General features: G+C 50.9%; 2 protein-coding genes and 1 long non-coding RNA gene across 3 annotated transcripts; 2 read left to right on the plus strand and 1 right to left on the minus strand.

Annotated features, from left to right (window-relative positions):
- FKBP4 (FKBP prolyl isomerase 4) lies at nt 1-8,550 on the plus strand. The gene is made up of 10 exons (XM_002914109.4): nt 1-256; nt 2,337-2,481; nt 2,939-3,081; nt 3,918-4,038; nt 4,309-4,465; nt 5,104-5,194; nt 5,291-5,374; nt 5,565-5,750; nt 6,218-6,457; nt 7,745-8,550. The coding sequence occupies exons 1-10, from the start codon at nt 152-154 to the stop codon at nt 7,850-7,852; spliced, it is 1,380 nt and encodes a 459-aa protein (XP_002914155.2). The 5' UTR covers nt 1-151; the 3' UTR covers nt 7,853-8,550.
- Nucleotides 6,452-14,370, minus strand: LOC109488615. The gene is made up of 3 exons (XR_004621515.1): nt 14,237-14,370; nt 9,879-10,009; nt 6,452-7,207 (listed from the first exon to the last, which is right to left on the minus strand). It is a non-coding gene; the product is annotated as an uncharacterized LOC109488615 (long non-coding RNA).
- Nucleotides 14,295-26,166, plus strand: ITFG2 (integrin alpha FG-GAP repeat containing 2). Its single transcript, XM_002914110.4, has 12 exons — nt 14,295-14,485; nt 19,078-19,173; nt 19,735-19,776; nt 19,998-20,169; nt 20,928-21,067; nt 21,541-21,689; nt 22,063-22,160; nt 22,335-22,388; nt 22,479-22,570; nt 23,282-23,399; nt 24,825-24,998; nt 25,090-26,166. Exons 1-12 carry the CDS (start codon nt 14,390-14,392, stop codon nt 25,191-25,193), a joined length of 1,335 nt encoding a protein of 444 aa, XP_002914156.1. The 5' UTR covers nt 14,295-14,389; the 3' UTR covers nt 25,194-26,166.
- Nucleotides 26,167-26,347: the final 181 nt, after the last annotated feature.

Consider the following 26,347-nt stretch of genomic DNA (forward strand, 5'->3'; position numbering starts at 1 on the left):
CGGGAGTCAGAGGTGCTCGAGCCTTCGACCGGTTCGCAGCTGCCGCCGCCAGTGCCCTCCCGCCCGCACACCCGTGCAGAGAGGCCCGGCTGAGAGGGCTTGGCTCGCGCCCAGTGCCTGACTCCCGGAGTAAACGGCGCACCGAGCGGTGATGACCGCCGAGGAGATGAAGGCGGCCGAGAGCGGGGCGCAGTCGGCGCCGCTGCCCCTCGAGGGGGTGGACATCAGCCCCAAGCAAGACGAGGGCGTGCTGAAGGTAAGGGGCGGCGGCGCAGGCGCCCATCGCAGCCGACCTTCCGTCAAGCTGGGGAACCCCGGGCCGTCTCTGCAGCGTCCGGGCGGGTCGTTGAGCCGGGTGTGCGGCCGGCGGCCGGTTGCATCGCCTTTCTGGACTCTGCTGCGTTGTTCGGGGGTGGGAGGGCCGCCGCACGCTCGCAGAGGGTGACTTAGGTATGCGGGCCTCCCCACGGCCATTCTCTGGCCCCTTGGGGTACCCGCGGTCCGGGTGAGGCCCCGGCCCCCCAGCCCTTGCGGCGCCCGGGCCCGGGACTGCAGCGCCAACTCCGGCGTGCGCGGTGCAGCGCGGAGGGAGGGGCGGGGCCGCACCGCTGCATGCGAGCTGCAGCTAGGGGGCCCCGGACAGCGTGCGCCCCGGCAGGGGCCGGCCCGGGCCCGCTCCTTCTCCGGCCCCGACGCCGCCCCTCTCTCACTTCACCTCTCCCCGACCCCGCGACCCCGCGACCCCGGCCAGGCCGCCTGCGCCTCCGCCGCCGGCCGCAGCCGGGAAGTCCCTGGCCGCCTTCGCCGGTGGTGCTGCGAGATCTCGGGTCCCCCGGGCAGTTAAATATTAGCTAGGACCTGAAGCGGGGTCACCAGAGTGATTTCCTGGCCCAGAGGTCTTTGTACTACTTGGCGCCCGGGGCTTGGCCGCGAGAGAGGTTCTGGCGCCCTCCGTCCCTTTGGTTACCCCCTTCCTAAAGGCTGGGTGGACCCAGCTAGGTCACCAGCTCAGCCATGCTGGCCCCCCTCCCCCCCGGCTCCGGGAAAACCAGGGAGCGGTGCATGCCGGGACCTGTAGTTCCCCTCCCACCTCGCCCGCCCTTTTCGTGAGTCGGGGCAAGGGGTGTGGGGCGTGGAGGAGGTGCTTTGCTGGGAGCCTCGGAGGAGCGAAGGGGAGGGGTCCAGTACTGAGGGGGCAGGGCATCTTGACCTGGGTCGGGACGACTCTGATGGTGCTTCGGAGCAGGTTCTGCAGAGTGCAGGATGGCGAAATCCTAGCCTGGATTTCATGCCTCCGCCTCTTCCAGTGTTTCCACCCTGGCTTCCCGCTGCTCCGTTCCGCACGTGGGGGGGGGGGTGGCCTGGGCAAAGCTAGAGACCTCGGGGAGCCCTTATCTGGTCCAGAAATGCTCCTGGTTTTGCCCCAGATTTGGAATCTTAAACTGTTCTTCCAGGAGGCATGTGGCTTCCCGTAATCTCTCCAGCGTCCTGGTGGTTTCTACAAGGTTATCATTCCCAGAAGGGTCTTTTTCCCTTTTATCTTCCATTCCTTCCCCTTGTCTTTCTACTCCTCGAGTTCTGTTCATTCTGTCATGCAGACTTTCCCTTAGAAGGTAACCACATACCTACCAGGTGACCCATGGAGTCTCCTTGTTACCTTTTCCAAATGTGAAGAAGAGCAGCAGAGCTTGTTAAAGTTCCTGAGAAATGTTCCAGCCCTCAAAAGACCACTAGCCTACCAGCCAGGAATGTTCGTGTCCCGAGTCAGAGTTTAGGGCCTGAGGGAGCGCTCCTGTGCTCATCAGTGACCTGGTATTTTCTTCACCTCTTTTGGACAGCTGCTGTTCTGTTCATTATTCATATTCTTACTCTTCACTTATCCACAAACCAGACTTGGATCTGACCACCGGCATGTAGGAAGAATGAGGAAACCCTGCATAAGTGCTTCCCCCTTTGCTGCTGATAATAATCATCTTTAACTTTCTACCGATTTAATTCTCCAACCCTGATAGGGATTATTATCACTACTTTACAAATAAGTTCTAGAGAGCTTGACTTGCACAAGATCATACAGCAGAAACTTGAACTTGGGTCTTTTGTCTCTAGTTTTCAAACCAAGCCCTGTTGCACCTCAAGAAAGATGGAGGGGGGGCAGTCAGTAGGGGTGTCCATTGGCGTGTAGCCAGACCTCATGTCGGAATCATTTGAGGCTTAGTCCCTTTGCTTACAAGGAGGCAGAGGAGTCCCTCTGTGTTTCCATCAGAGGTGTGCAGGCAGCTTTGGTGCCTCTTTCTGCCCCCACACCTGGGTACTCACCTTCTCTGCCTTCCTCCCAGGTCATCAAGCGAGAGGGCACGGGCACCGAGATGCCCATGATCGGGGACCGTGTCTTTGTCCACTACACTGGCTGGCTGTTAGATGGCACCAAGTTTGACTCCAGTCTGGACCGCAAGGACAAATTCTCCTTTGACCTGGGCAAAGGTAGGCGCGTGGTTAGTGGGTTGGTAGCATCGGTTCTGAGGATATAAGCTGTCACAGGCAGAAACCATACTCTCAAAAGTGTCAGGAGGAATGGTCTGTTACAATCTGTGAATTACTCTTCTGTTAACTTTTTTCTTCCCCCCTCTCCTGGAACCATATTGATCTCTGTCTCGCCTTCCCCGATCACCTCTTGAACACCTTAATTCCTCCTTGGGGTGGATTGTCTTGTTTCTTGAACTCCTTTGTTCCAGGGTTGAATGATTTTTTTTTTCTTTTTTTAAGAGGTCTGAGACCTGACAGTGCTTCCTGCAACCAGGTTCTCTACCTCCCTGGTCTCGTTTCTGAAGAGTGTACATTTTCCCCGTGGGCATGGTGTAATAAAGGTCTGCGGTGCCACTGTTTGAGCCCATGGTCAGATCTCTGCCAAGGAGGACCTGTTTGCTTTCTGTACCTACAGGGGAGGTCATTAAGGCTTGGGACATTGCTGTAGCAACCATGAAGGTGGGAGAAGTGTGCCACATCACGTGCAAACCAGAGTATGCCTACGGCTCGGCAGGCAGCCCTCCAAAAATCCCCCCCAATGCCACGCTTGTGTTTGAGGTGAGTGTCCAGGCACAGAGAGCAAGGCAAAGGGCCAGCCTGACCTCAGCCCAGGGCCTGGCTGCCCTCCAGCGCTTCCTGCCGCTTGGAGACAATGTAGCCAAGGCTAAGGGCCTGGCCTTAAGGGAGGAAGGGACCTGGAGAGCGTATCTGGCTCTGCTGTGCACAGAGCCTGCAGCTGCCAGAAGGCGGCGGCTGGTGGAGATTTAGGGGGGGAAGAGGTGGCCACAAACCCCTCCTCAGACTTGAAGCACGGGGTAAGGGTTGAGGCATATTTTCTCTCAGGAGCCATGCCCAGAGATTGGTTATAATTTTGACTGTCAGGGGTCAGAATCTGTATCGTTACAAAGGACAGTATAGCATATCGGTGCTTTAGAGATCAAAGGAGGGGAGAGATGCCCGCCATGGGTTGAGGGGATGAGGATAAGCCTTCATTGAGAGGTGGAACTTGACACCATTCGGTGTCAGAGTGGCTGAGCCCTCCTTTGTGGATATTTGGAGAGTGTTCGCAAGACCGTTAAAAGCTGTTGGGTCATTTCCACTGCCTACCAGATTGGCCTTCTCATGCGCCTAGATTAGGACTGGCTAGAGTGTGTCCTTCCTGCGTGGAGCAGGTAGTAAATCGATGGATCTTGTGAGGTCAACAAAATCTGTGTGACCTGCCCACTGCTACAAAGGTTACGACGAGAGCTCCCAAAACTTAGTAAAAGTGCCACTTTGTCCGCTCTTGGTATGGCTGCCCTTGTGCTCAGGCCTGGTCTGGCAGTGACCAGGGACTCTTCTGCTAATGGGTTTAGGCTGAAGGGAGTTGTGTCGCCTTGCATCTCGTCCCACAGGTGGAGCTGTTCGAGTTTAGGGGAGAGGACCTGACAGAAGAAGAAGATGGCGGGATCATCCGGAGAATACGGACTCGGGGCGAAGGCTACGCCAGGCCCAACGAGGGCGCCATTGTGGAGGGTGAGACAGCACAGTCTGCGGCTTCCATTCCAGTTCTGGTACTTAGTTCTTGGGTGGCTCTGGGCAAGTCACTTCCTTTTCTGAGCCTAGTGTTTCGTCTGAGAGATGAGGGATTGGACCATAGCTTCGTAACATCCCTCCAGCTCCGAGAATATGACAAGGGCACTTTGGGGGCAGGCAGTGATGAGCTCATGGAGGGAGGCCAGTGGCCTCCTTCCTCAGCCCCCTGCCTGCTCACATCTCTGGCACGCTGCCTCTTTCTCATGCCAGTTGCACTGGAAGGGTACTACAAGGACCAGATGTTTGACCAGCGGGAGCTCCGCTTTGAGGTTGGCGAGGGGGAGAGCCTGGACCTGCCTTGCGGGCTGGAGAAAGCCGTTCAGCGCATGGAAAAAGGAGAACATTCCGTTGTGTACCTCAAGCCCAGGTGAGGAGTGCGCACTTGGTAGAGCAGGTGGGTGACCCAAGGTCAGAGATGTGTATGTCCACAATGACTAGTGTAATTAGCCGTTTTTATCTGTTCCTCTGTGTGTGTTCGCCACCCCCACAGCCTCATTAGTGGTCCCTGTGACTCTGGCACAGCAAACACGATCTCCGTATTTGGGAGCGTGGTCATAACTGTCCACATCTGGAATCAAAGCCTAATCCTTTCAGTCATGGCTGCTCCAGGTTTCTTCCTCTACTAGTGTCAAAACTGCTGTCTCCTATTAAACATATTCGATCATTAATGACATTTATTGAAACACACCTATTATGTGCCAGACACATTGCTGAAAATTTGTAGGTATCCAAAGACATTCCTGCTTTCTAGGGACTCGTTCGGTGAGATTCAGTAATTCGTAAATTAGTAACCGTTCCAGCGTTAGTATGAGTTAGAAGGATATGGAAGATGCTGAGAGACCAACTACTTATGTGAAGAGGTCAGGGAAGATTTTGCCAAACAGGAAACATTTGAACCAAGTCTCAAGGGATGGGGAGGTGCTTCGCAGGAAACAGACAGGAAGCCTTTTCAGTGTGGAGCAGGTTAAGCGTGGCTGTGGTGACCTAGTTTTTTTGCCCCCACAGCTATGCTTTTGGCAACGTGGGGAAGGAAAAGTTCCAGATCCCACCAAATGCTGAGCTGAAATATGAAATACACCTTAAGAGTTTTGAGAAGGTGAGTTTGCTCAAGGTCCTTTCTGTCCTGAATTCAAGTTCCGGTACGTGGCTCTGGGGTAGCTGATGACTTTGTTTCTCCCTTGGGGTACGGCAGGCCAAGGAGTCTTGGGAGATGAACTCCGAGGAGAAGCTGGAACAGAGCACCATAGTGAAAGAGCGGGGCACTGTGTACTTCAAGGTGAGCCAGCATCCAGGGCCCTGAGGACGTGCCCAGGGAGGGGACAGGGAGCACCTGCAGTCTTAACGGCGTGGATCGGAGCTGGCTGGTCCTGTGGGGGGGCAGAGGCGGCAGGCCTCCTTTGCACCCATGTGTCACTGATACCTATAGAGGAGGACAGCCTGGTGCCTGAGCCTCCCTCCCTTTCTAGGAAGGCAAGTATAAGCAAGCTGTACTGCAGTACAAGAAGATTGTATCCTGGCTGGAATACGAGTCCAGTTTCTCTAACGAGGACGCACAGAAGGCACAGGCCCTTCGGCTGGCCTCCCACCTCAACCTGGCCATGTGTCATCTGAAACTGCAGGCCTTCTCAGCTGCCATTGAAAGCTGTAACAAGGTGAGGCCCATCTAAAGAGGGATGGGAGCAACAGTCACAGGCTCGGTTGGGTGAGTTGCCAGCAGGTCCAAAACTTGGCCTCGGTGACGAGGGTAGGGATAGGGTAGCAGGGGGACCAGTGGGAGCCCTGAGATGAAGGGCTCAGAGGCGAGGGCTTCAAGAAGCAAGCACCTTGGCTTCAGTGGTAGGAGGCAGCCAACGTGGCGGTAGAGGAACCACGGAGGGGAAGAACCGCCATAGCATTTTCTCTGGTTCCTAGCCTGTCCCTCCTGAGTACCTGCTTTATTCTGGAGAGAATGGAAACGTCGAGGGTCTTTCTCATCGAAAGCCCAGGACTAACTGGGGTTCCTTCCTAGACCTTGGTCTTTTCCATTTCTTGCCCAAAGACCCCTTCCTGAGGTGGAGCCGGTGGTGCGTGTTCTCAGTCCTGCTGAGGTTTCCCCGCTGCTTCTTCTCTGCGTCCTTAGGCCCTGGAACTGGACAGCAACAATGAGAAGGGCCTTTTCCGCCGCGGAGAGGCCCACCTGGCGGTGAATGACTTTGACTTGGCACGGGCTGACTTCCAGAAGGTCCTGCAGCTCTACCCCAGCAACAAAGCTGCCAAGGCCCAGCTGGCTGTGTGCCAGCAGCGGATCCGCAAGCAGCTCGCGCGGGAGAAGAAGCTGTACGCCAACATGTTTGAGAGGCTGGCAGAGGAGGAGAGCAAGGTAAGGCTTGGGACAGGGAATGGTGGGGATAGACCGAAGAAAAGGCGCTGCCTCGTCCCTGCGCCTGACCCAGCTGCTGTGGCTCTTTGCCTCTGGTTGTGCGCCACTCCTGGACACCAGCTGCTGCCCTCGTCCCTGGAGCAATAACACGTACGTCCCCTTGGCAAAAACCGCTGTTGTGGGGGCCACGGTTCCTCTGTGATCAGAGCTAAAAAAAAAAACAAAACAAAACAAAAAAAAAACACCCCACTGGCTAGCCCTAGAGGTCGGGAGTTGGTTGCGCTCTGCGTGCCTCCCAGCCTCCGTCCTCTGTGCCTTTTTAAAACCTCACTTTTAAAAGCCTGTTTTAAATAGGTAATAGATCGTTCTAGTGAAACCGCACAAAAGAATATGTTGTAAAAAGCCTCTCTCCCGGCATCCAGAAGCAACTGGACATGACCCCTGTTTAGATGATTCCAGTAAATTCTATACATGGACAGGTAGACAGTTTTCTTCCTCTTCTCTAATAAAAGGCAACATGTTCTACCGGTTTTGTACATTATGCTTTCTTCGTGTCATCCCTGCAAGATTATTTTATGTCAATATAAAAAACAGCTTTCACGTTCCTCACCGTGTTGATGGTATTCCATCGTAGGCATAGACCCTACTGTTTTCCCCAGTCCGTGTTCATCTTCCAGTGTTTGAAGCCAGCAGTGTTAAATAGAAACAGAATGCAAACTGTAGTGATTTTCAGTTTTCTAAGTAGCCATGCTAAAAAAAAGTGAACAGAAACAGGTGAGGTTAATTTTATATTTAGTTGACCCAAGGTATCTAAGTGCTGCAACTTGTGATTTTTTTAAATTGCATTTATTTATTTTTCAGACTAAGTCTCCAGAAATCCACCATATTATTTTGTACTTAAAATACGTCAGCTTGACCTAGTTGTAAAGTGCTCGGGAGACACACGGGGTGGTCACTAGCGTGTTGGACGAGTGTAGTTCTAAGTAGTATTGCACTAAATGATCTTGTAAACGTATACTTGTGTGTTTGTATCTTTAGGACATACCTAGAGAGGGCGTTGGCTGTGTCAGTGTTATTCTGTTAGAAGCTAGCGTGTGTCTTTTTTTTTTTTTTTCTTTTACTTGGAGGGTGAGTGTGTGTGGTGCAGACCCAGCATGGTGTCACTGTGGTAGGTGAATACAGCCAGTCACCACATCAGCTTGGTGCAGGCAAGTGGGAGTAGGGACATGCAGTGGGGACATGCATGAGAACTGGAACTCACCCCCTTCCTGTCCTCCTTTCTCCCAGGCCAAGGCAGCAGTAGCTGCAGGAGACCATCATGCTGACGCAGAGATGAAGGATGAGCAGAAGAACGATGCGGCAGGGAGCCAGCCTCAGGTGGAGACGGAAGCATAGCCTCTGCCCAGCCCTACTCCTGCGGCTGCCTGCCTCCCCTGCTCCCTCCCCTCCTCCACCCTGTTAGTTTTGTAAAAACTGAAGAATTTTGAGTGAATTAGACCTTTATTTTTCTATCTGGTTAGATGGTGGCTTTGGGGGAAGGGGGAAAGGAGTAGGCTGGGGGATCGTTTTAGATGGTGTCACCCCCTCTTCCCTTCCCCCTTCCCCCATTACATGTGAATGAATGTCCATCCACACGCACACTCATCAGAACGTTAATTTATTTTGCTTCTTCTGTTCGCTATGTCCATTTTTCAAATGGTAGAAGGAGTGAGTGGTAGGGATGCTACATGGGGTCTGATGTGAAACCAGGGTGGAGAGGGAGACTCCTGGGCAGCCATTTTCCTCGTCTTTCCCTCCTCCCGGTCCTTTCCCGAACACAGGGCCTCCATGTGGGTGCTAGGGGCATGGGAAAAACCACTGCTGTGCCCGTTACTGCTCTCTATTCCCATCCTCACCCCAGATGGTATGGCTGAGATGTCTTCTGGTGTCCTGATGACCACCACCTGTCCCCCCACCAGTATTTCCCTTTGGATCCATTTCCTTTCTCAGCCAGGTTGTGTCCCCAACCCCCTCAGCCTCTTCTCTGCACGTTGCTGAAGGTCCGGGCTTACCTCAAGTTCTGTGCTTGAGCAATAAAGTGGAAATAAAACCTGGGTGTCAGGCAACCCTTGCTGTTTGGCCTCAGAGGGTGGGCATGGTGGCTACACTTGGGAGGCAAAACTGAGGGAGTGTCCTCACCTCCTCCCCAGTCCTGCTTAAAGTGCGGCGGCTGATGAAGCCGCCTGTGAGCGTGGCGTGGTGCCAGCACAGGGCTTCTGGGAGCTGGGCAGTGCCTTCAGCCTCCCATAGGTTCCCAGCACCCGTGCCCCACAGCCGGGCACGTTTTCATAGCTCTGCTTTCCTTCCTTATCACTAAAGAGGAGGAAAATAGAAAGATGTAAAATGCTGGGACCACTTGTATGTCTCTGGGTTAGACTGGTCTACTGCCTAACTGATCCAGTAGAAGCAAGTAATTTAGCCCAAAGCACAGGCTTTCTTGGTTTCTTCTCATGGTAAAAATCCCTGTTAGCGATCTTCCAGTCAGAAACCTTTCACACAGTTAAGGTACAGAAGAACCGCCATCAAGCCAGGACACTCTGGCACTCAGCTCAGGTCTGCTTTCCAGCTTGCCTCTAGGCCTTAATAGGCAAGAGCTTATACTTTCTTCTGTGTGTTGACCTTTGGCTCCTGTAGCATTCCGGGGCCCTGGGAGAAGGCAAGGGGCACAAGTCTCGTCTAATCCAGATGGTTGTGGCTGCAGGCTAGAGCCTCTATCGGTGGCCTTAGCCCTCTTCCCTCCTGTGTGAGCTGTCCTTTCTGCACAGTGGTGGTAGTATATAGGTTCCAGAAGACATTTAAACTGCATGCTTTTACTGAGGAAGATTAATTTGTGTGAAAATTTCACCAAGTCCTACACCATGGCTGGTACCATGAGCCAGCACTAAGATTTGGTTCAGTCTCCCAGTGCTCGCTCACAGTCTTGCTGAGTCCACACAGTCCTGTGCATCTGGGTCTTTTTGGTATTTCAAGATCATCTTGCCCCTGTAGCCAACGACAGTCGCTAACCCCCATGAAGCACCTAGGACGTAAGCCTAGCACTAAACCAAAAGCCTCATGTGAATTAACCTTAATCCTTGCAACCATCCTACAAAGGAGTTAACACCCCATTTTGCAGATGAGGAAAACCAGACTCAAGTTAGAGAGGGGTTTGCCTGGAATATGAGCAATCTGGAACAAATCCAAACTTGCTAGGAGGCCCATGTGACCTTGGACAAGTTGAGCCTGTTTCCTTAGCTGCAAAAATAGGGGGGTGGACAAAACACTACTAACGTTCCTTCCAGCTTTGAATGATTCCATGGGATTCCAGGAATTTAAAACGAACGCACTTCCATAGAATCCTGGAGCTGGATAAGCCTTAGTTAATGTAACGTTAAAACCATACCGTGAAGATGTTCTATTTCAGTGGCCAGAAGTCGAGGATTAAAAACACACGGGTCATGTACTTCCCCTCTCCGAACCGTGCTCAAATTCGTAGCCTCGTCAGTTGAACATTTCCTCACCAACACTCAAAATCTGCCCGGATGGAGAGAATGTGCTTGAATAAGGAAAACCAGTAGCAACCAACGCTGCTAGCTGTTACTGCAGATTTGGGAATTTTAAGATTGGGTTCATCTTGTCCTAGTGCTGACCCTCACATCAAGTTCTATAAATTGATCTCCCAAGTCTTTCCCATCTCCGTTCTAGCAGCCCCTCCCCAAAGTCGCGACGAGCCTCCAGCCGGGTCTACTGTCCAACTGCTTAAAACCCTGTCAATGACTTCCCATCCCACTTAGAAGGTTAGAACATTTATTGAGGTCCACAAAACCCTGCGGGGCCCCACCCTGCCTGCCTTACACCAGCAGCAGAGCCCTTGACTCCTTCACTCTCTACCAGCCACATCCCCATAAAAGGGGGGAACTGTACACCTCATTTTGCTTAAGAGTGGAATCTCCTTATTCCTGTCTACCATGTTTCTTCCAATCCCTTCCCAAATGCAGAACACCTCAGGGCCTTATAACCTGAAGTTGAAATGAAAAGGGCAGTGCTGAACAAAGCCAAAGTAAAGAGATCCTACGTAAGAGAACTTGTCCTCGTTCTGGAAATCATTACTGCTACTTTCTGGCTGTAGTTCCCCGGCTGCTTGCCAACCTCAGATAACTTAAATGCACCACCCACTGTCCTCAATTATGAAACCTAAGGATAAGGATAGTAATAAAACCTTGTTTAGCATGTAATGAACAACACTAAACATACAAATTTGGGGGGCAAAGTAAGAATGAGAGTCACAAAGTGGTTCTGAAGAAGGAGGATCAAGAAAAAAACAAAGCCTTCATGACTTCTCTGGCTGGAAGAGAGGACGGTCCGATCTGTGCCCCTCCCCCAGGCCATAGGGTCCAACTGTCAGCCGTGCTTCACCCATAAAACTGTTGTTTTTTTTTTTTAATTGAGGTGGAATTCACACAACATAAAATTAAGCATTTTAATGTGAACAATGCAGTGGTATTTAGTCCATCTGCGACACTGTACGACCACCACCTCTATCTAGTTCTGGAACGTTTTCATCATCCTTTGTTTCCTCATGTTTGGACTCCAGAGACAGTGAAGGACTGCTCTTCGTCTTTCAGTCAGTAGCCAGTAGTCTACCAGACAACAACCGCGGGGCGCCTGACGGGCTCCGTCGGTTCAGCATCCAACTCTTCATCTCAGGGCTGGGAGTTCAGCCCCACGTTGGGTGTAGAGAGGACTTAAAATCTTTTAAAACAAGACCAAACCAGACCAGATAACAACGCTGACAGGCTTTAGGATCAAAGCTTTCCAGAGTGGGTGATCCCCTGTGACGCAGCCAAATGTGTGAGGAAGCGGGTGGGACTCAAAAGGAGAGCTCTGACGACCAGCCTTTCACTCACGGCAGGGCTGCCCACACTGGTGTTCTGCCTGATTCCCAGTCAGGTAAGTCTGAGAAAACAGGTTTCCGTACTTGAGGACTTCCCAGGACCTTTAGCATGCGAAGGTACACTGTAGATTAGAGGAAAGGGGAACGATGAAGTCTCAAACTGAGCCCATTAGGAAGCCCTAGGCCCTGCCCCCAGGATGGTGAGTGGCTCTGGGCCTCAGATGTAGAGTTTTAAAGGTCCATTTCTTAATGTGGCCATCCTAGGCAGACAGAACTTGGACCGTTTTGCCTACTCTTGGAGGAAGAAATGGACAAAGAATCTCCCTGGAAATGCTTCCCACTTAACACTCCCCGCCCCTGCCCCTTCCCGTAGCAGGTTTCAAATGAAGCTGTCCTTTGGCTGGCTGGTAAAGAAGTTGCCAGCCATACAGCTGTATCCATGTCATCTAACCAGAAGATGGCCTGGTGAGGCAGTTCTGGGAGTAAGCCAACACCCATGCTCAGACAGTGCTTGGCTTAAAAAAGACGAGCTCTAGAGCTGGTGCCAGTGGAGACCCACCACCCATTCCATTAGAAAGGGCCAAGAACAGGGGGGTTCCTTGTGGAGCCAGGAATCTGTCCACATGGCTCTGCAACGCCTAGTGTGTTCCACTTACCAAGACTGTAACACACAATGCAGTTAAAGTAGCTGATGCAAGTGGGGAGAGTAGAAAGATTTGATTCATGTCCTATTTCTTGGAGACCTATCTTAACTCCCTTTCTAAATTTATTTGGTTCTCTTGACAAAAGCCAAAAGGCATGGGATCCAAGCTGTCATGTGACATAACGTCATCATAATGACAGGACCTACAGGACAAACATTAATAGGCAACCCCTGGCACAGAAGGGTCAAGAACAAGAAACGCAACTGTTGAAGAAGATAAAACTAAGGCATTGTGAAAGTGCTGGGTCAGAGAACTGGGTCAGGCCAGGGCACCTGGTGGCAGAAGCTGGGTGATCCTCATCTATTTTGTCCTGGGTCACTTATGAATTTATATATTTATTTATTTTACAATTTCATTCAAAAGGCTGGAAAAAGAGAAAACAATGGAGAAATAACGGTGAAAAGAAACATAATTCAAAACGATTTAACTTTACATTTAAAGGTAAACATTTTGAAATTGGCCTTTGTTCTTCTGTCCCTTAAAACCTACAATGAAGCTTAAGGTGTGAGCTAGAATGAGAGAAAAGAGATGTGGTGGAGAGGACGAGGTTGCATGCAACCTCTCCATAATGAGATCATGGATTTATTTATTTGTTTGTTTATTTTTTAAAGATTTTATTTATTATTTTATTTATTTGAGAAAGAGGAGAGCACAAGCAGAGGGAGCAGCAGAGGGAGCGGGAGAAGCAGGCTCTCCACTGAGCAGGGAGCCCGATGCAGGATCACGACCAGAGCCGAAGGCAGACGCTCAACCGAAGAAGCCACCCAGGCACCCAGAGATGATGTATTGAAAGCACCAAGCACACCTGTGTGACACAGAGCCTCTGAATGAACCTGGCCAAGCCCACAGTATACCACCAAAAACAGAAACTTGAGTGTGTCCACAGTCCTCAGTATTTGTCTGGACTGCCTCCTGTTTACTGTTCTGTTTGTTGTTCCTTGTGCTCGTCTAATCTGGCTGTTAGATCCATTGGGACCTCTGGGACAAAATGTGCCATCCCCCCACCCACCCACAGGCAAAAAGGTCCTGCCCTCCAGTGCCTTCTCCCACTATGTTCAGATACAGAAAGCGGGACCATCCCCTGGCCCAACCTCCCCAGGTGAGGTAAATATCCTTATTTTCACAATGTCGACTCCTGAAAGACCAAAAGACCAATGTATAAACTGGCCTGGACCTGCAGACCTGAACTTCAAAATGTACTGAACACCTGTACAATTTTACAAATAAGACGACGCCCTGATTGATGAGGTACCCCGAAGACTGGACTTGATTCAACATGAAGTTTCCCCAAGAGGCCAACCATGATGGTGACATGCCCTTTCTACTACAGAGTAAGGCCACTGAGGTAGGGAGGCAAGAGCTTTGTCTGGAGGGGGAGGGCACAGGGCAGCACAGATGCAAAATTTCAGCAACCTGACTTCTGGCTTGAGGACTTTCCTAGGAACTACGGCATTAATGGTAGAAAGGAGCTGGGGTTTTGGATCAAACAGTCTTGGTTTGTGTCCCATCTCTACAACTTTGTTTTGTTACTTAATCTTGCGGAACCTGTTTTTCTCATCCAAAAAACTGGAATATTAATACAAGCTCTCAGGGTGGTTGTGCTGATTACATGAAACAATATATACGAAATGCGCTTCCCTGCAAGTGGTTTTCAAACCACTGAACCCAAAAGCATACGCACACCATTTAAAATTTTTTTCACATAAGTCAGTATATAAAATATACATATATGAATATACACAAATGAAACAAAGGTTTCACAGAACGAATAATTACTACTCGAAAGTCACTTGGTATTTTCTATTCATTCTGTTTTTCTAAATGCCGGTTCAATTCACTACATTGTTTTCAGGACTCCTAACGGGTACCTATGTCATTTTTTTTTTTTTTAGACACTGTTGGAAACCATACAGTTTTCTGTAATTACGATTAATTATGAATCTCTGGTTTAGTCTGATGGCCGGGAATCTTCATCGCTAGGACAACAAAGAGGTCAAGGTTATCAGGTCAAGCCCGTTGCCTAGGGAACAGATCGGCCCCCGTCAGGCTTGGTCTACCCCTGCTCTCAGGAGCTCTGGAGGAACGGGGTGGCCCAGGCCCCTGTCAATCACGTAGGTAGCTGGGTAAGCCCGCCCCCACGCCCAGAGGGCTCGGAAGACCCACCTCCTCTTTAAGATTAAGCGACGAAGGCCGCGATTGGAGGCTCAGGCGGTGACGTAACTTTCCGCTTTGGCTGGCCTTCCGCTCGGGCGGCTCTCGGGAGGGGCTCGGGGAACATTTAGCTGGGCTCCCCGGTCCCTCGGCCCTCGCAGTGCGATGAGGTCGGTTAGCTACGTGCAGCGCGTGGCCCTCGAATTTAGCGGGAGCCTCTTCCCGCACGCGATCTGCCTCGGAGACGTCGATAACGACACGGTCAGTGCATGCGCACTGCGAGAGACGCGGTCCGGCTCGGCGGCTCTGCTCGGGGTGGGGCGGGGCCAGGGAAGTGGAGAAGCCGACCGTGGCGTGGGCGTGCGCGTGCGCGTCGCGCCTGCGCCGTGCGGCTGGCGCGGTGGCCTAGGGAGAACTTGCGGGTAGCTTATGTGCCCGGAATTTCTCTGGTTGCCTGGTCTGGTGTTCTTTGAGGGGCGTAGATAACTGATCCTTTGCCTAAGTCAGTAACTTGTTCACAGTAGGAGCCTGGTACGCTGGTGGCCAGATCTCCTGGTTCATTGCTTCTGTCGTGATGCTTTCTCCAGGGGCATCACCTCTCAAATCATTTTACCTTTCCAAGCCTCAAAATAAGCTTATAGCGCGCGTGTGCAGTGCTGACGCGTGCCTCCTGCACTGGAATACACTGCTGTACTTTTCTGCCTCTCCAGGCCCCCACCCCAGTCTTGCCGGGTTTCTGTAGTTCCTGCTTCATAGAACACGCAAGGGTGTTGCAACTTGAAAGCGCTACACCTTGGTTGAATTACAAAAACAGTTCACATCTACCGTTCCATCTCTCCCCAGTCGTTCTTTTCCTCGTTGTTTAAATGAGTCAATACAGGTAAAGCAGGCAGCACTATGCCTGGCAACACAGCTATTAGTGTTGTTAGTGTTTGCTTCTATTTTTCCGCAAATATTTACTCAACTGCCGGTCGTGCGCCAGGGACTGTGCTATATTCTGGGAATTCCAAAATGAACAAAAGACAGTGCCAGCCCTAAGGTAGTTCATACTCAGGTGGGGTGATAGTCACAAGAATAACAAAATGTAAGGAGGTGCATTGATTAAAACATGTAAAGAGTTTTGGGGTGGAGCATCAAAGGGGATGGGGGCTGTTGCTGACACTTTTAACAGACTGTATGTTTTCATTCATTATTTTATATTTTTGATGCAAAGCACCTTATTGCCATCCTCTCCTACTCTCTGCCCCATCTCCCTATTCTGCCTCCTTACTTCTTATTCTCACTTCCCTAACTGTTTTGTGCTCTCTTCTCTGGAAAAAAACAAGGGCTAAAACATCCCCCCCCCCCAGCCTCCTTTGTGCTGTGATAGAGAAGGTATTTTATGAGGCCTCTTTTGGCTCTCCTCCCTCGAGGGAGGAAGGAGTTATTCTCATAAATTTGTATTGTGTTCTGGGCTTTCACATTTCTTCATAAGCCAAGCATTACGATATTATGAGAAAATCAAGAGAGGCATTTTTCAAATACTAAATTTAGAGAGTGACTTTAGGTGTGCATTATTTTCTGTGTTATCTGATTGTCTTCTGTGTTTAAAAGGTTTCGAAAAATACATGCCTTTTTTCATAGCTTCACAGCATCAGCTTTTTTGGAAATTGAACTTTTTTTTTTTTTTAAGATTTTTATTTATTTATTTGACAGAGAGAGACAGCCAACGAGAGAGGGAACACAAGCAGGGGGAGTGGGAGAGGAAGAAGCAGGCTCTTAGCAGAGGAGCCTGATGTGGGGCTCGATCCCAGAACGCTGGGATCACGCCCTGAGCCGAAGGCAGACGCTTAACAACTGCACCACCTAGGCGCCCCGGAAATTGAACTTTTCTAAGTGGATTGCATTAATACGCTCAGTTCTGCAATATTAGATATATTGTACTACCTTTTTTTTAAAATCTGAGATGTAAGCTTCATAAGGATAGGAAATTTTTATCTGTTTTTTCACTGCTATATTCCTAACACTTAGAGTAGTACATAGTAGGCACTCATCAAGTGTTTGTTGAATAAATGAAGACAGTTACAGAAAGCAAATGTGATTATGTCTCTCAAAGCAATTTGAAGGGCTTCGCCTGTTATTGATAAATATAACTGAAAGAAGGGCAAGTAGTTGAGATAGTTGCCTAGTGTTGGTACATTCAGCCTGCATGAGTGTAGATAGAAATTCTGTTATTCGTTCCCCAGGCTAGCACTTGAAAATTTGGGGCAGGAAAAAGACTTATTTCATCCTAATAAATCAATAGCCTAAAGTTCTTTGAAACTAATTTATTTCCTGGTAAGTTGAGGGGAGGGGAAGGCAGAAATAGAATGCACACCTTCTTGGACTGCCCACAAAAAAGCCTGGCTACACCAGGGGGAAGTCTCTAGAAGGCTGTAGCAGATCAAAGACCTCACCTCCTCTCTCCCTGAGTATTTCTGGCGATGGTACTCTTCAGCTGGGGTGCTGGAGTGTCAGTGAGTGACCGCCAGAGGCCAGAGCCAGGATCAGCCACAGAGAAGCACAACTGCTGGGAAGCATTATAGCTGCGGGAAAGCAGATGGGCCACTTTGGAAATGGAAATGTCCCCTTCCAGGAGACCAGCCATTACCTCATTGTTGCCTGTCTTGCCTGTCATCGCCCGGCTGGGTCACACTACTTGTTCACTGCACCTACCACACTGTTTTATCATTTTATTCCTGGGTCCATGCCCTTGTTAAACGGTGAGGTTCAGTGGGGAGTCTGCAGCATTTACCTTTGTACCCCCAACTCATTGTCTAGCTTTCCCTGGAAACTCAAGGGCTGACTGGGCATTCTCTTTAATTCTGATTTTTCTTTGTTTCTTAAAAAAAAAGGTTTTTTTTTTAAAGATTTTATTTATTTATTTGATGGAGAGAGAGACAGCCGGTAAGAGAGGGAACACAAGCAGGGGGAGTGGGAGAGGGAGAAGCAGGCTTCCAGTGGAGGAGCCTGATGCGGGGCTCGATCCCAGAACGCCGGGATCACGCCCTGAGCCAAAGGCAGACGCTTAACGACTGAGCCACCCAGGCGCCCCTAAAAAATATATTTTTTTAAAAAGATTTTATTTATTTATTTTTAAAGAATTTATTTATTTATTTATTTATTTGAGAGAGAGAGTGAGTATGAGTGGGGGGGCGGTGTGGGCAGGGGAAGAAGTAGACTCCCCGCTGAGCAGGGAGCCCAATGTGGGGCTCCATTCCAGTACACTGCGATCATGACCTGATCCAAAGGCAGACATTTAACCAGCTGAGCCACCCAGGCACCCCCCCCAAAAATCTTTTTTGTTATTAGTCTATTAAGTAAGCCTTTATTGAGGGCCTGTTATGGACTATGGCATTTGCTGAATGAATGTATTAAAAAGAATGGATTGTATAAAATATTCTAGGGTCCCTAGCCTTGGAGGCCTTTAATTAGAGGCTGAAAACCACCTGGTGTTAGTGCTTGCTCTATCCCAGTCAGTTTTAAAGGCCTTCTGCTGTTAGCTCAATTCTCGTGACAACCTTATGTGGTAGATACCCTTATGATCTTTGTTTTATAGGTGAGAAAATTTAAGCATAGGGAGCTGGATTCAAATCCAGTAGCTGCACTGAGCCTCTGTGCCATGCGGCCACTCTCCTGTGTGTCTGCCAAAGTCCTCTGGGGCAGCCGTAATGGAAACATCAGGTGGAGAGAGTTTAATGTAAAAAACACTTGTTTTATGCTTCTGTGATCTAATATTCCCACCAGAAACTCCCATAACTATTTTTAAAAAAATAAATCGAAGATTCAGATCAAGTAAATCATTATTAATAAATCCCAGTTCATTTTTAACTTTTCCTTACTGTTGATGTGTTATGTTTTTGTTGCCTTTAAAATTAAAGCTCTTGAGAATCTAATATCCACTCTGTTTTGAAGGAGGTGTTCACTGGCCCCACCCCCCAAGGGGAAATCAGGAAGCTATTTGTGGAAAAGGGGTTTGGTGCTACCTTCTTATCACTGTTAGTCCCTGGAAAGGTAGCCAGCCTTTGGGGAACCGCTGGGAAAATGGAACACCCAGACACAAATAGTGAAAAGGCTCTGTGCAGAGCTCCCCCCTCCTGAGAGCTCGGCCACCACTTGAGGGCGCCAGAGGCCCAGAGCATGGAGGCTGAGGCCCCAACCTCTTCATGCCGTCGTCCCCTCCAACACCAACATCCCTTGTATGTTCATTCGAACACACTGTGATCCAGAGGTCTTGGGAGAGGAAGGAGGACCCCCAGAGCCGACCTTGTTTTTTCATTTGGCTCTTGATTAAATATGTAATCTGAAGTTTAATTTTCCAAAAGTTAAATGTTTTGGGTTGTTTTCAAAACATGTCCCATTGACAATGGACAGATTGGGAGAACTGAAGCAGGCATGCGGCCTGTGAAGCCCTTCCATTCTCAGACTTCTCTGGGAAGGGCCGTAAATTTCTATATTGCTGCATTCTGCTAACCTCCCCTGACACACATACACCCCTCCCTACAGGGAAAGAAAGAAACTCTGGGAAACTGGCATTGTTGGTTGCAAAAGATTTTTTTTTTAAGATTTTATTTATTTTTTTGTCAGAGAGAGAGACGGCGGGGGGGAAAAAAAAAAAAAAAAAAAAAAAAAAAAAAANAGTGCGGGGCATGATCCCAGGATCATGACCTGAGCTGAAGGCCGACGCTTAACTCACTAAGCCACCCAGGCATCCCAAGATTTTTTTTTTTTTTAATTGATGAGGATACAAGTTGAGGTCTTGTGGTGTCTCAGGATGGGCCCCATAGACAAAAGCTTGATCCCATCCTAACACTGTCTTCTCTCCCCATTTGAAGTTAAATGAACTGGTGGTGGGGGACACGAGTGGGAAGCTGTTCGTGTATAAGAATGACGACAGCCGGCCGTGGCTCACCTGTTCCTGCCAGGGCATGGTCAGTATTCAACTCCCTGGGACTGGAGGGGTGGAGGGATCCTTTCGGTGCAGAAACTGTCAAGGCTAAGCCACACAGGAGCCCACCAGTGTGTCCCACCAGTTCACCAGCTCCTCAGCCCAGCTGCTGCTTCAGGGTTCATTTGATTCAGGGAGGGGAGCCCGCAGGCAGTGTGCTCCCAGCTGGTGGGCTGTTTTTTATTTTCTCTTGTAGAGTGGCTCCCTTAGTACTTTCAAAGCTGCTGAAGTCATCTGATCTTATAAAGTATAGTAGAAAATGGGGGTAATACTTTGAATATATCTAGAAATATGATAAACTGGCTATATGAGGTCTGAAACTTTTGTTTTGTTCAGCCCAGACCGTCTTAACTACTTTAGGTCTTCCTGTTGGTGTCTGGGTAAACCAAACCCATAGCGTAAGAACTCAATTAGCACAAACTATTGGTGTAGGTCACATGGCGCAAGTTTTTAGCGAACGATGGTAGTTAGCGAACCCTCTCCTTGCTTCACGGAGTTTAGGGAGTACTGGTCTCTCTCAGTGTGTCTCCCCTTTTCTTTGCAGCTGACTTGCGTTGGGGTTGGAGATGTATGTAATAAAGGAAAGGTAAGAACCCTAGGGCAACTTCTTGGTAGAACTCCAAGGCTTGGTCTACATTAATCCCCATCTTCCGGTGGAAACCAGTTGAGAGTTAAAGGCTTCAGCCCTCTCACTTCTGTGCTTTAATGACGAGGCTCGTGCCCAGACTTCCCTCCCCAGCCCATCCTTCCCTCCCCAGCCCATCCTTCCCTCCCCAGCCCATCCTTCCCATGCTCTGCCTCTCCCAGAACCTGGTGGTGGCGGTGAGTGCTGAAGGATGGTTTCACCTGTGTGACCTGACACCTGCCAAGGCCCTGGATGCTTCTGGGCACCACGAGAGCCTGACGGGAGAGGAGCAGCATCCAGTGTTCAAGCAGCACATCCCTGCCAACACCAAGGTCATGCTGATCAGCGACATCGGTGGGCATGGCTGTCTCTGCAGGCGGCCGGGGAATTGGAGTCACTGGGTAGTAGAGCAGATTTCAGGGGATTCAGGGAAGGAGGTGGCATTCATGTGTGCAATTTATTATGCATTTTATGTTGAGTTACTGAGCTCCCATTATCAACTAGGTATCGTTCTAGGCAGTGATTAAAATGGACAAAAGTCACTGCCTTCTTGGACCTTTACTGGAAAGGGACAGAAAATAAACAGCATAAAATGTTGTCAGAAAATGAAGTCGTATGTTAGAAGGTAGGACGTGCCGTGGAGAAAAGAAACCACAGAAAGGGGCTAGCGAGTGTGTCAGGGTGGGGAAGTAGAGGTGCCAATTCTAAATGGAGTTGGCAGGGAAGTCCTTGCTGGGAAGGCTGAAGGTGGCAAGGAGTGAGCCCTACAGATACAGGACTTGATGTGTTGGCCCAAAGCTGCCTTGAAGGTGGTGGTAGGTACGTGGCGTGAATCAGGACACTTGAGATGTGTATCTGGGAGAAGCAGCACGAGGGGAGAAGTGATGGGACCCACAGAACAGTTGGGGGGTAGAGTGTCCCACGCCCAAGGCAGGCAGGGGAGCAGGTGCAGACACACGGTGCGTGAGGGTTCAGCTCGGGTCTGAAGTTGTGGTGGGTGAAAGCACCAGTAGTGGTGGTGTTAGCGGAGCAGCTGGGAGGACGTGTGTGAAGGACTCAAGCTCATGGCTACATGTGTGGCTCCCAACTTGTCTTACTTTCTGGGTCCACAGATGGAGATGGGTGTTGTGAGCTGGTGGTAGGTTACACAGACCGCGTGGTCCGGGCTTTCCGCTGGGAAGACCTGGGCGAGGGCACTGACCATCCGACGGGGCAGCTGGTGTCACTCAAGAAATGGACGCTGGAGGGTCAGGTGAGAGCCTGAATGTGGGGCTCGGGGACTTCAGGGGGCAGGAGGAGGCCTTCCTGGAGGGAGCTCCAGGGAGAACAGTCATGAGCCAGGGTTTAGCGTGGGGGGAAGGGAACATCTTCTTGTTGAGAGAAATCCAAAGAAGAGAGTTTCAAATCAGGGTCTTAGGGGCAAATGACTAACCCTAGGCAGAGAGGAGGGAGCACTGGGTAAGCGTTACGAGTGTGCAGGTGGTGTGATGTGCTCTGTGGCAGGGTGTGGACCCCGTAGGACACACACGCAGTGCAGAGCAGGTGGGCTGTGTGGAGAGAATGGCACGAGGCAGGAGCCCCGTGAACTCGCATTCTTCCTCCTGCTGCTGCCTTTGAAGCCCAGGGTACTGTTCCCAGGGCCCTGCCCCACGCTGTCCTCTGTTCTGTGGAGGGTCCCACTTCCTTCTGTCCCCAGCCCTCGTCAGCCCACGTTCCCTGGTGCAGGTGGACAGTCTCTCGGTGACTCCGGGGCCCCTGGGTGTGCCTGAACTGATGGTATCTCAGCCAGGCTGTGCTTACGCCATTCTGCTGTGTACCTGGAACAAGGACGCCGGGCCCCCCACTACGTCGGAGGGGGCCCCGGAGGGCAGTAGGTAAGGTGCAGGCCTGTGGGGTGCATGGAATCCAGACGGGCTCCCGGATTCCCGTGGCAGAGGCCCGGTCTGCAGTTGGTGGAGCTGCTTCAGCCGGCTCCCGGCACGGTACCTTTGTCCCACTGAGGAAGATTATTTGGGGACCCAGAGAATCCTGCTCTTTAACCTTGTAGCAGTTGGAGGAGATTCCAGGATTCTAACTTGGCAGCTCTGTCCCTGTCTTTTCTACTTTGCACACGGGCCAGACAGGCTCAGCGATCGGTTTCCAGGCTGATTCACATCCTGGGAGCTCGTACAGAGATCGGGGCCACAAAAGTCCTGGAGAACTAGGCTCACTTGATCCCCATTTAGTATCCCCCACTGCCCCACACAGGGAGACCCTGGCTGCCCGAGACGTCGTGTTGCACCAGACGTCCGGCCGTATCCACAACAAGAACGTCTCCACCCACCTCATCGGCAACATCAAACGAGGTGAGGGTGGGCTGGAGGCACAAGACGGAGCCGAGGGGCAATCATCAGTGCTGGGAGAGGGGAGAGGCAGGGCCTTCCCTTCCTCCCCGCCTTGGACCGCCCCTCACCTTGTACGCTCTGACCTGGCCCTGCCCTTCACGGTTCCTTCTTCCGGTCCTTCTGTCGCACCCGCAGGCCACAATGCTGAGAGGGGTGGCTCTGGCCTCTTTGCCCTCTGTACCCTGGATGGTGAGTTCCTGCTGGGGTCGGGAGCTAGGTGCCTGTGGGCTCCGCTCAGGGCTCCTGTCCCACCCTGGCCTGCCTGTCCCCCCCCCCCAGGGACACTGAAGCTTATGGAGGATGCAGACAAGCTGCTGTGGTCGGTGCAGGTGGATCACCAGCTTTTCGCCCTGGAGAAATTGGATGTCACGGTGAGAGGAACATTCTTACCTTCTGGACATGGAGAGATGAGATTCAAGTGAGACGTTCTCCCTCCACAGCTCCCTCCCCACCTTTATCTCAGTCTCTTCAGACGGACTCCAGATGCATCTCAAGTGCGTCTGTTTCTCCGTATTGCTCAGTGCCCAGCACTGTTCCCTTCTCGGCAGCACTTTGCCAGCGGTAATGGCTCCAAAGAGAAATCAGTTATTTGGGTCCAGAAGTGAGTTACTCACCCCAACTCCAGATGTACTGTCTATAATTATTGTTTCTTGTCTATGAGCCTCTCTCTCCTAAGGCTGCAGCCCCCGAGGCTGCAGGTGAGGCCAGACTCTGCCGCACCATTGTGCACGTGCGATGGTTTAGCAGAAGAGGCACGAGGCTCTAAAGCCAGTACAACAGGCCTGGGGGTGAGCCCTGATTCTGCACTGCCTCCCTGGTCTGCCGAGTGATTTCGCTTCCAGAAGCAGAGGTTTCCTCCATAGGAGACTGGGAATACTGATGCCCGCTTCCTTGGCCATGTGGCCACGGACGCGCGGAGAAAGTTCCGTCAGAACCTTAGGCTTGTTTTCTTCCCCAGCTGGCTGTTTGTGGCGCAGGGCCAGACGCTCTGCTCCTTCATCTTTCATCTAGCCGCTGTCACCCGGGCTCTTTGTACAAGAGCTGCTGGCCACCCCTGCAGCCTGGTCTCTGGCCTTTTTCAGGGCAACGGGCATGAGGAGGTGGTTGCCTGTGCCTGGGATGGACAGACGTACATCATTGATCACAACCGCACCGTTGTCCGCTTCCAAGTGGACGAGAACATCCGAGCCTTCTGTGCAGGTGGGAGCCTGGCCCGTGGCCCCTCTCTCACCACGCTTGTCCGCCTCTCATGTCCACTTTCTCCACGTCCCCTAACTCAAGTCCATAAACAGACGAGCTCTTCAGCACTTGTGTGACAGGGTGACGGTGGGTACTAGGTTGCCATCTGTACAGGTCTTTCGTTTTTTGGGGTTTTTTTTAAGACTTTATTTACTTGAGGTAGGGGAGAAAGCACGAGCAGGGGGAGGGGCAGAGGGAGAAGCACACTCCCCTCTGAGCAAGGAGCCCGATGCTGCGGGACTCAGTCCCATGACCTGGGATCATGACCTGAGCCGAACGCAGACACTTAACCGACTGAGCCACCCAGGCGCTCCAAACTCAGCCCATTCTTGAAGGTAGTTAGAGATGGGCCTGTCACTTTCTTTTACTCCTTGTTTAAAACTTCAAAGGGCGGCTGGGTGGCTCAGTTGATTGAGTCCCTTATTGGGCTCCTTGCTCAGCAGGGAGTCTGCTTCTCCCTCTCCCTCTGCCCCTCCCCCACTCATTCTCTCTCTCTCTCTCTCTCTCTCCAATAAATAAATAAAATCTTTTTTTTTTTAAAGATTTTATTTATTTATTGGGCAGAGAGAGAGAGAGCCAGAGAGAGAGGGAACACAAGCAGGGGGAGTGGGAGAGGAAGAAGCAGGCTCCCAGCAGAGGAGCCTGATGTGGGGCTCAATCCCAGGGATCCAGGATCATGCCCTGAGCCGAAGGCAGAAGCTTAACGACTGAGCCACCCAGGCACCCCAATAAATAAAATCTTTAAAAAAAAAAAGACTTACTTAAAAAAGAATGGGCTGAGTTCTTATAATCTCTCTGGGATGTGTGAAGACACTGGGAGGTTCTTTCCCATCTGAGAATGTCAGAACTCTGTGAGCAACATTCTCCCAGAGCATTCGCATTAGTTCCAAATCAGGGACTTGGAAAGCAGCACTGGCTCTTTCAGGGAACATGGAGATATCTTCAGTTGCCGAGATGCTAAGAATTGCACAGTGCTCTGGGGTACATTCTCCAATGTCCTGAAAGGTTAAAATGCTTTTGAAGAAGGGATGGCCACCAAAGAGAAACCTGGGTCTTCTGACTGCATTTGCTAACCTACCCCATGGACTACCAAGACTGCCCTTCATTCCTCCAGGGCTATCACGATGATGGGAAAATCAACAACTGTCTCTTTAAGGGTGCTGTTCTGCCTGGTGTTTTTCCATAGCTGAAATGGGCCACATATTTTACCTATTTTTCCACATTCCCACCACAAAAGGAATAGAAAGAGGGCCTTCAGTATTCTGCTTGACATCTGTGGGAGGGTGGAAAGTGCTGACTCCCAAGGCCCTCATCATATACTCTGCCCTTCCCTCCACGACTGGAACTCTCTGACCTCTGTCTCACCCCCCCACACACACCCCTCAGGCCTCTACGCCTGCAAGGAGGGCCGCAACAGCCCCTGCCTCGTGTACGTCACATTCAACCAGAAGGTCTACGTGTACTGGGAGGTGCAGCTTGAGCGGATGGAGTCGACCAATCTGCTGAAACTGTTGGAGGCTGAGCCAGAGTTCCAGAGCCTCCTGCAGGAGCTGGACGTGGGTGAGTCCCAGGAGAGCTTGCAGCAGGAGCAGCCCTGTGCCAGGCGCCCAGGAGCTCCCCCACCTCTGACCCACCCCTTTCTTGCCCTCAGATCCTGACGACGTCCCAGCCGTCCGTGCCCTGCTTCACCAAACCCTCTACCGTCCGGACCAGCCACCGCAGTGTGCTCCTGCAAGCCTCCACGATCCCACCTAGCCAGACTTGCCCTCTTAGCTGAAGAAGGAGCCTCCCGAACCACCCCACCCCCCAAGGTATCCATGGTGCTGGCAGAATAGGGAGCAAACATCACAGAGGAGCGTGGAAGGATGGCAGCCACCCTAGGGGGGCTGTGAACTGTAGCCTTCATGGTCTTCTTGGTGAAAGAAGAGGCAAGTTGATCCTCAGTCCATTTCCTCGTGTACCTTACCCATCACATCAACAGGATCGTAGGACCCCAGCCTCATTCCACATCATCTGGGACCGCCCCCTCTCCGGAGCTCCCCACTCTCCTTGTAGGGCAAACAGACTTGTTCGTGAGGAGGGAGCACAGATCTTTTGCATGGCTCCGGTGCCTGTAAAGGAAGCTGGCTTTGGGGCCTGTGGAGCAATGAGTTAAGGTCTCCCCCCATTCCAGGCTCCGTCTCCCTTGGCACAGCTCCAAGGCGTTGGCATTAGTGATTATTACAGGAATGGCCCACTGTTTTGCTTTTGAGGACAGACTTCAGGACATTTTACACTCTGGTCTTAACTGTCCCCAGCAGCCCTGAGATGATTTTCTTCAATTTAGCAAAGAAACCAGGTTAGCACTTTCTCATTTTGCCATGTTTTTTAAGTGTCATGCAGCTTTGTAAGCCTTGCTCCCATTTCACCCCAAAACACCTTGTCTATGAGACAGGAGACATTTAAAATCTGATGCAGGCTTAGGATCCAGACCACAGTCAGAATTATATCTCGGGCCAATTTTATCCCTTCTGCTCTTGATTCTGCGCACTCTAAGTCAGTGTTTTTTCACATTACAGGCTGCAGTCCTTTGGTGGGTTGTGGTCAGCATTTTTGGGCTGAACGAAATCGGATAGAATAAAACAGTGGAAAAAATCAGAGTACATTGCTCACAGTAAGGGGAGGTGTTACAGTTGTGCGTGTGCACGTATGTGTGTACTGAGCACGATGTAAAATGCATTTGCTGCCATGAGTTGTGTTCAGAGGAGTTTGAACGCCATTGCTCTCAGTTACCTCAACCCAGCCCGATGGACCAACCTGGGGAAAGGTCCGCATTCACACTGCCTTTCTGTAAGGAAATCAGGGCAGAGTTATCAGTTCAGACCCTGCTCAGCGTGGAGGAAGGCCTGAGAAGGAGGTTAGCATACAGA

Source organism: Ailuropoda melanoleuca, chromosome 16 (assembly GCF_002007445.2).
Source record: "Ailuropoda melanoleuca isolate Jingjing chromosome 16, ASM200744v2, whole genome shotgun sequence".
In the NCBI taxonomy this organism is placed as follows: domain Eukaryota; kingdom Metazoa; phylum Chordata; class Mammalia; order Carnivora; family Ursidae; genus Ailuropoda; species Ailuropoda melanoleuca.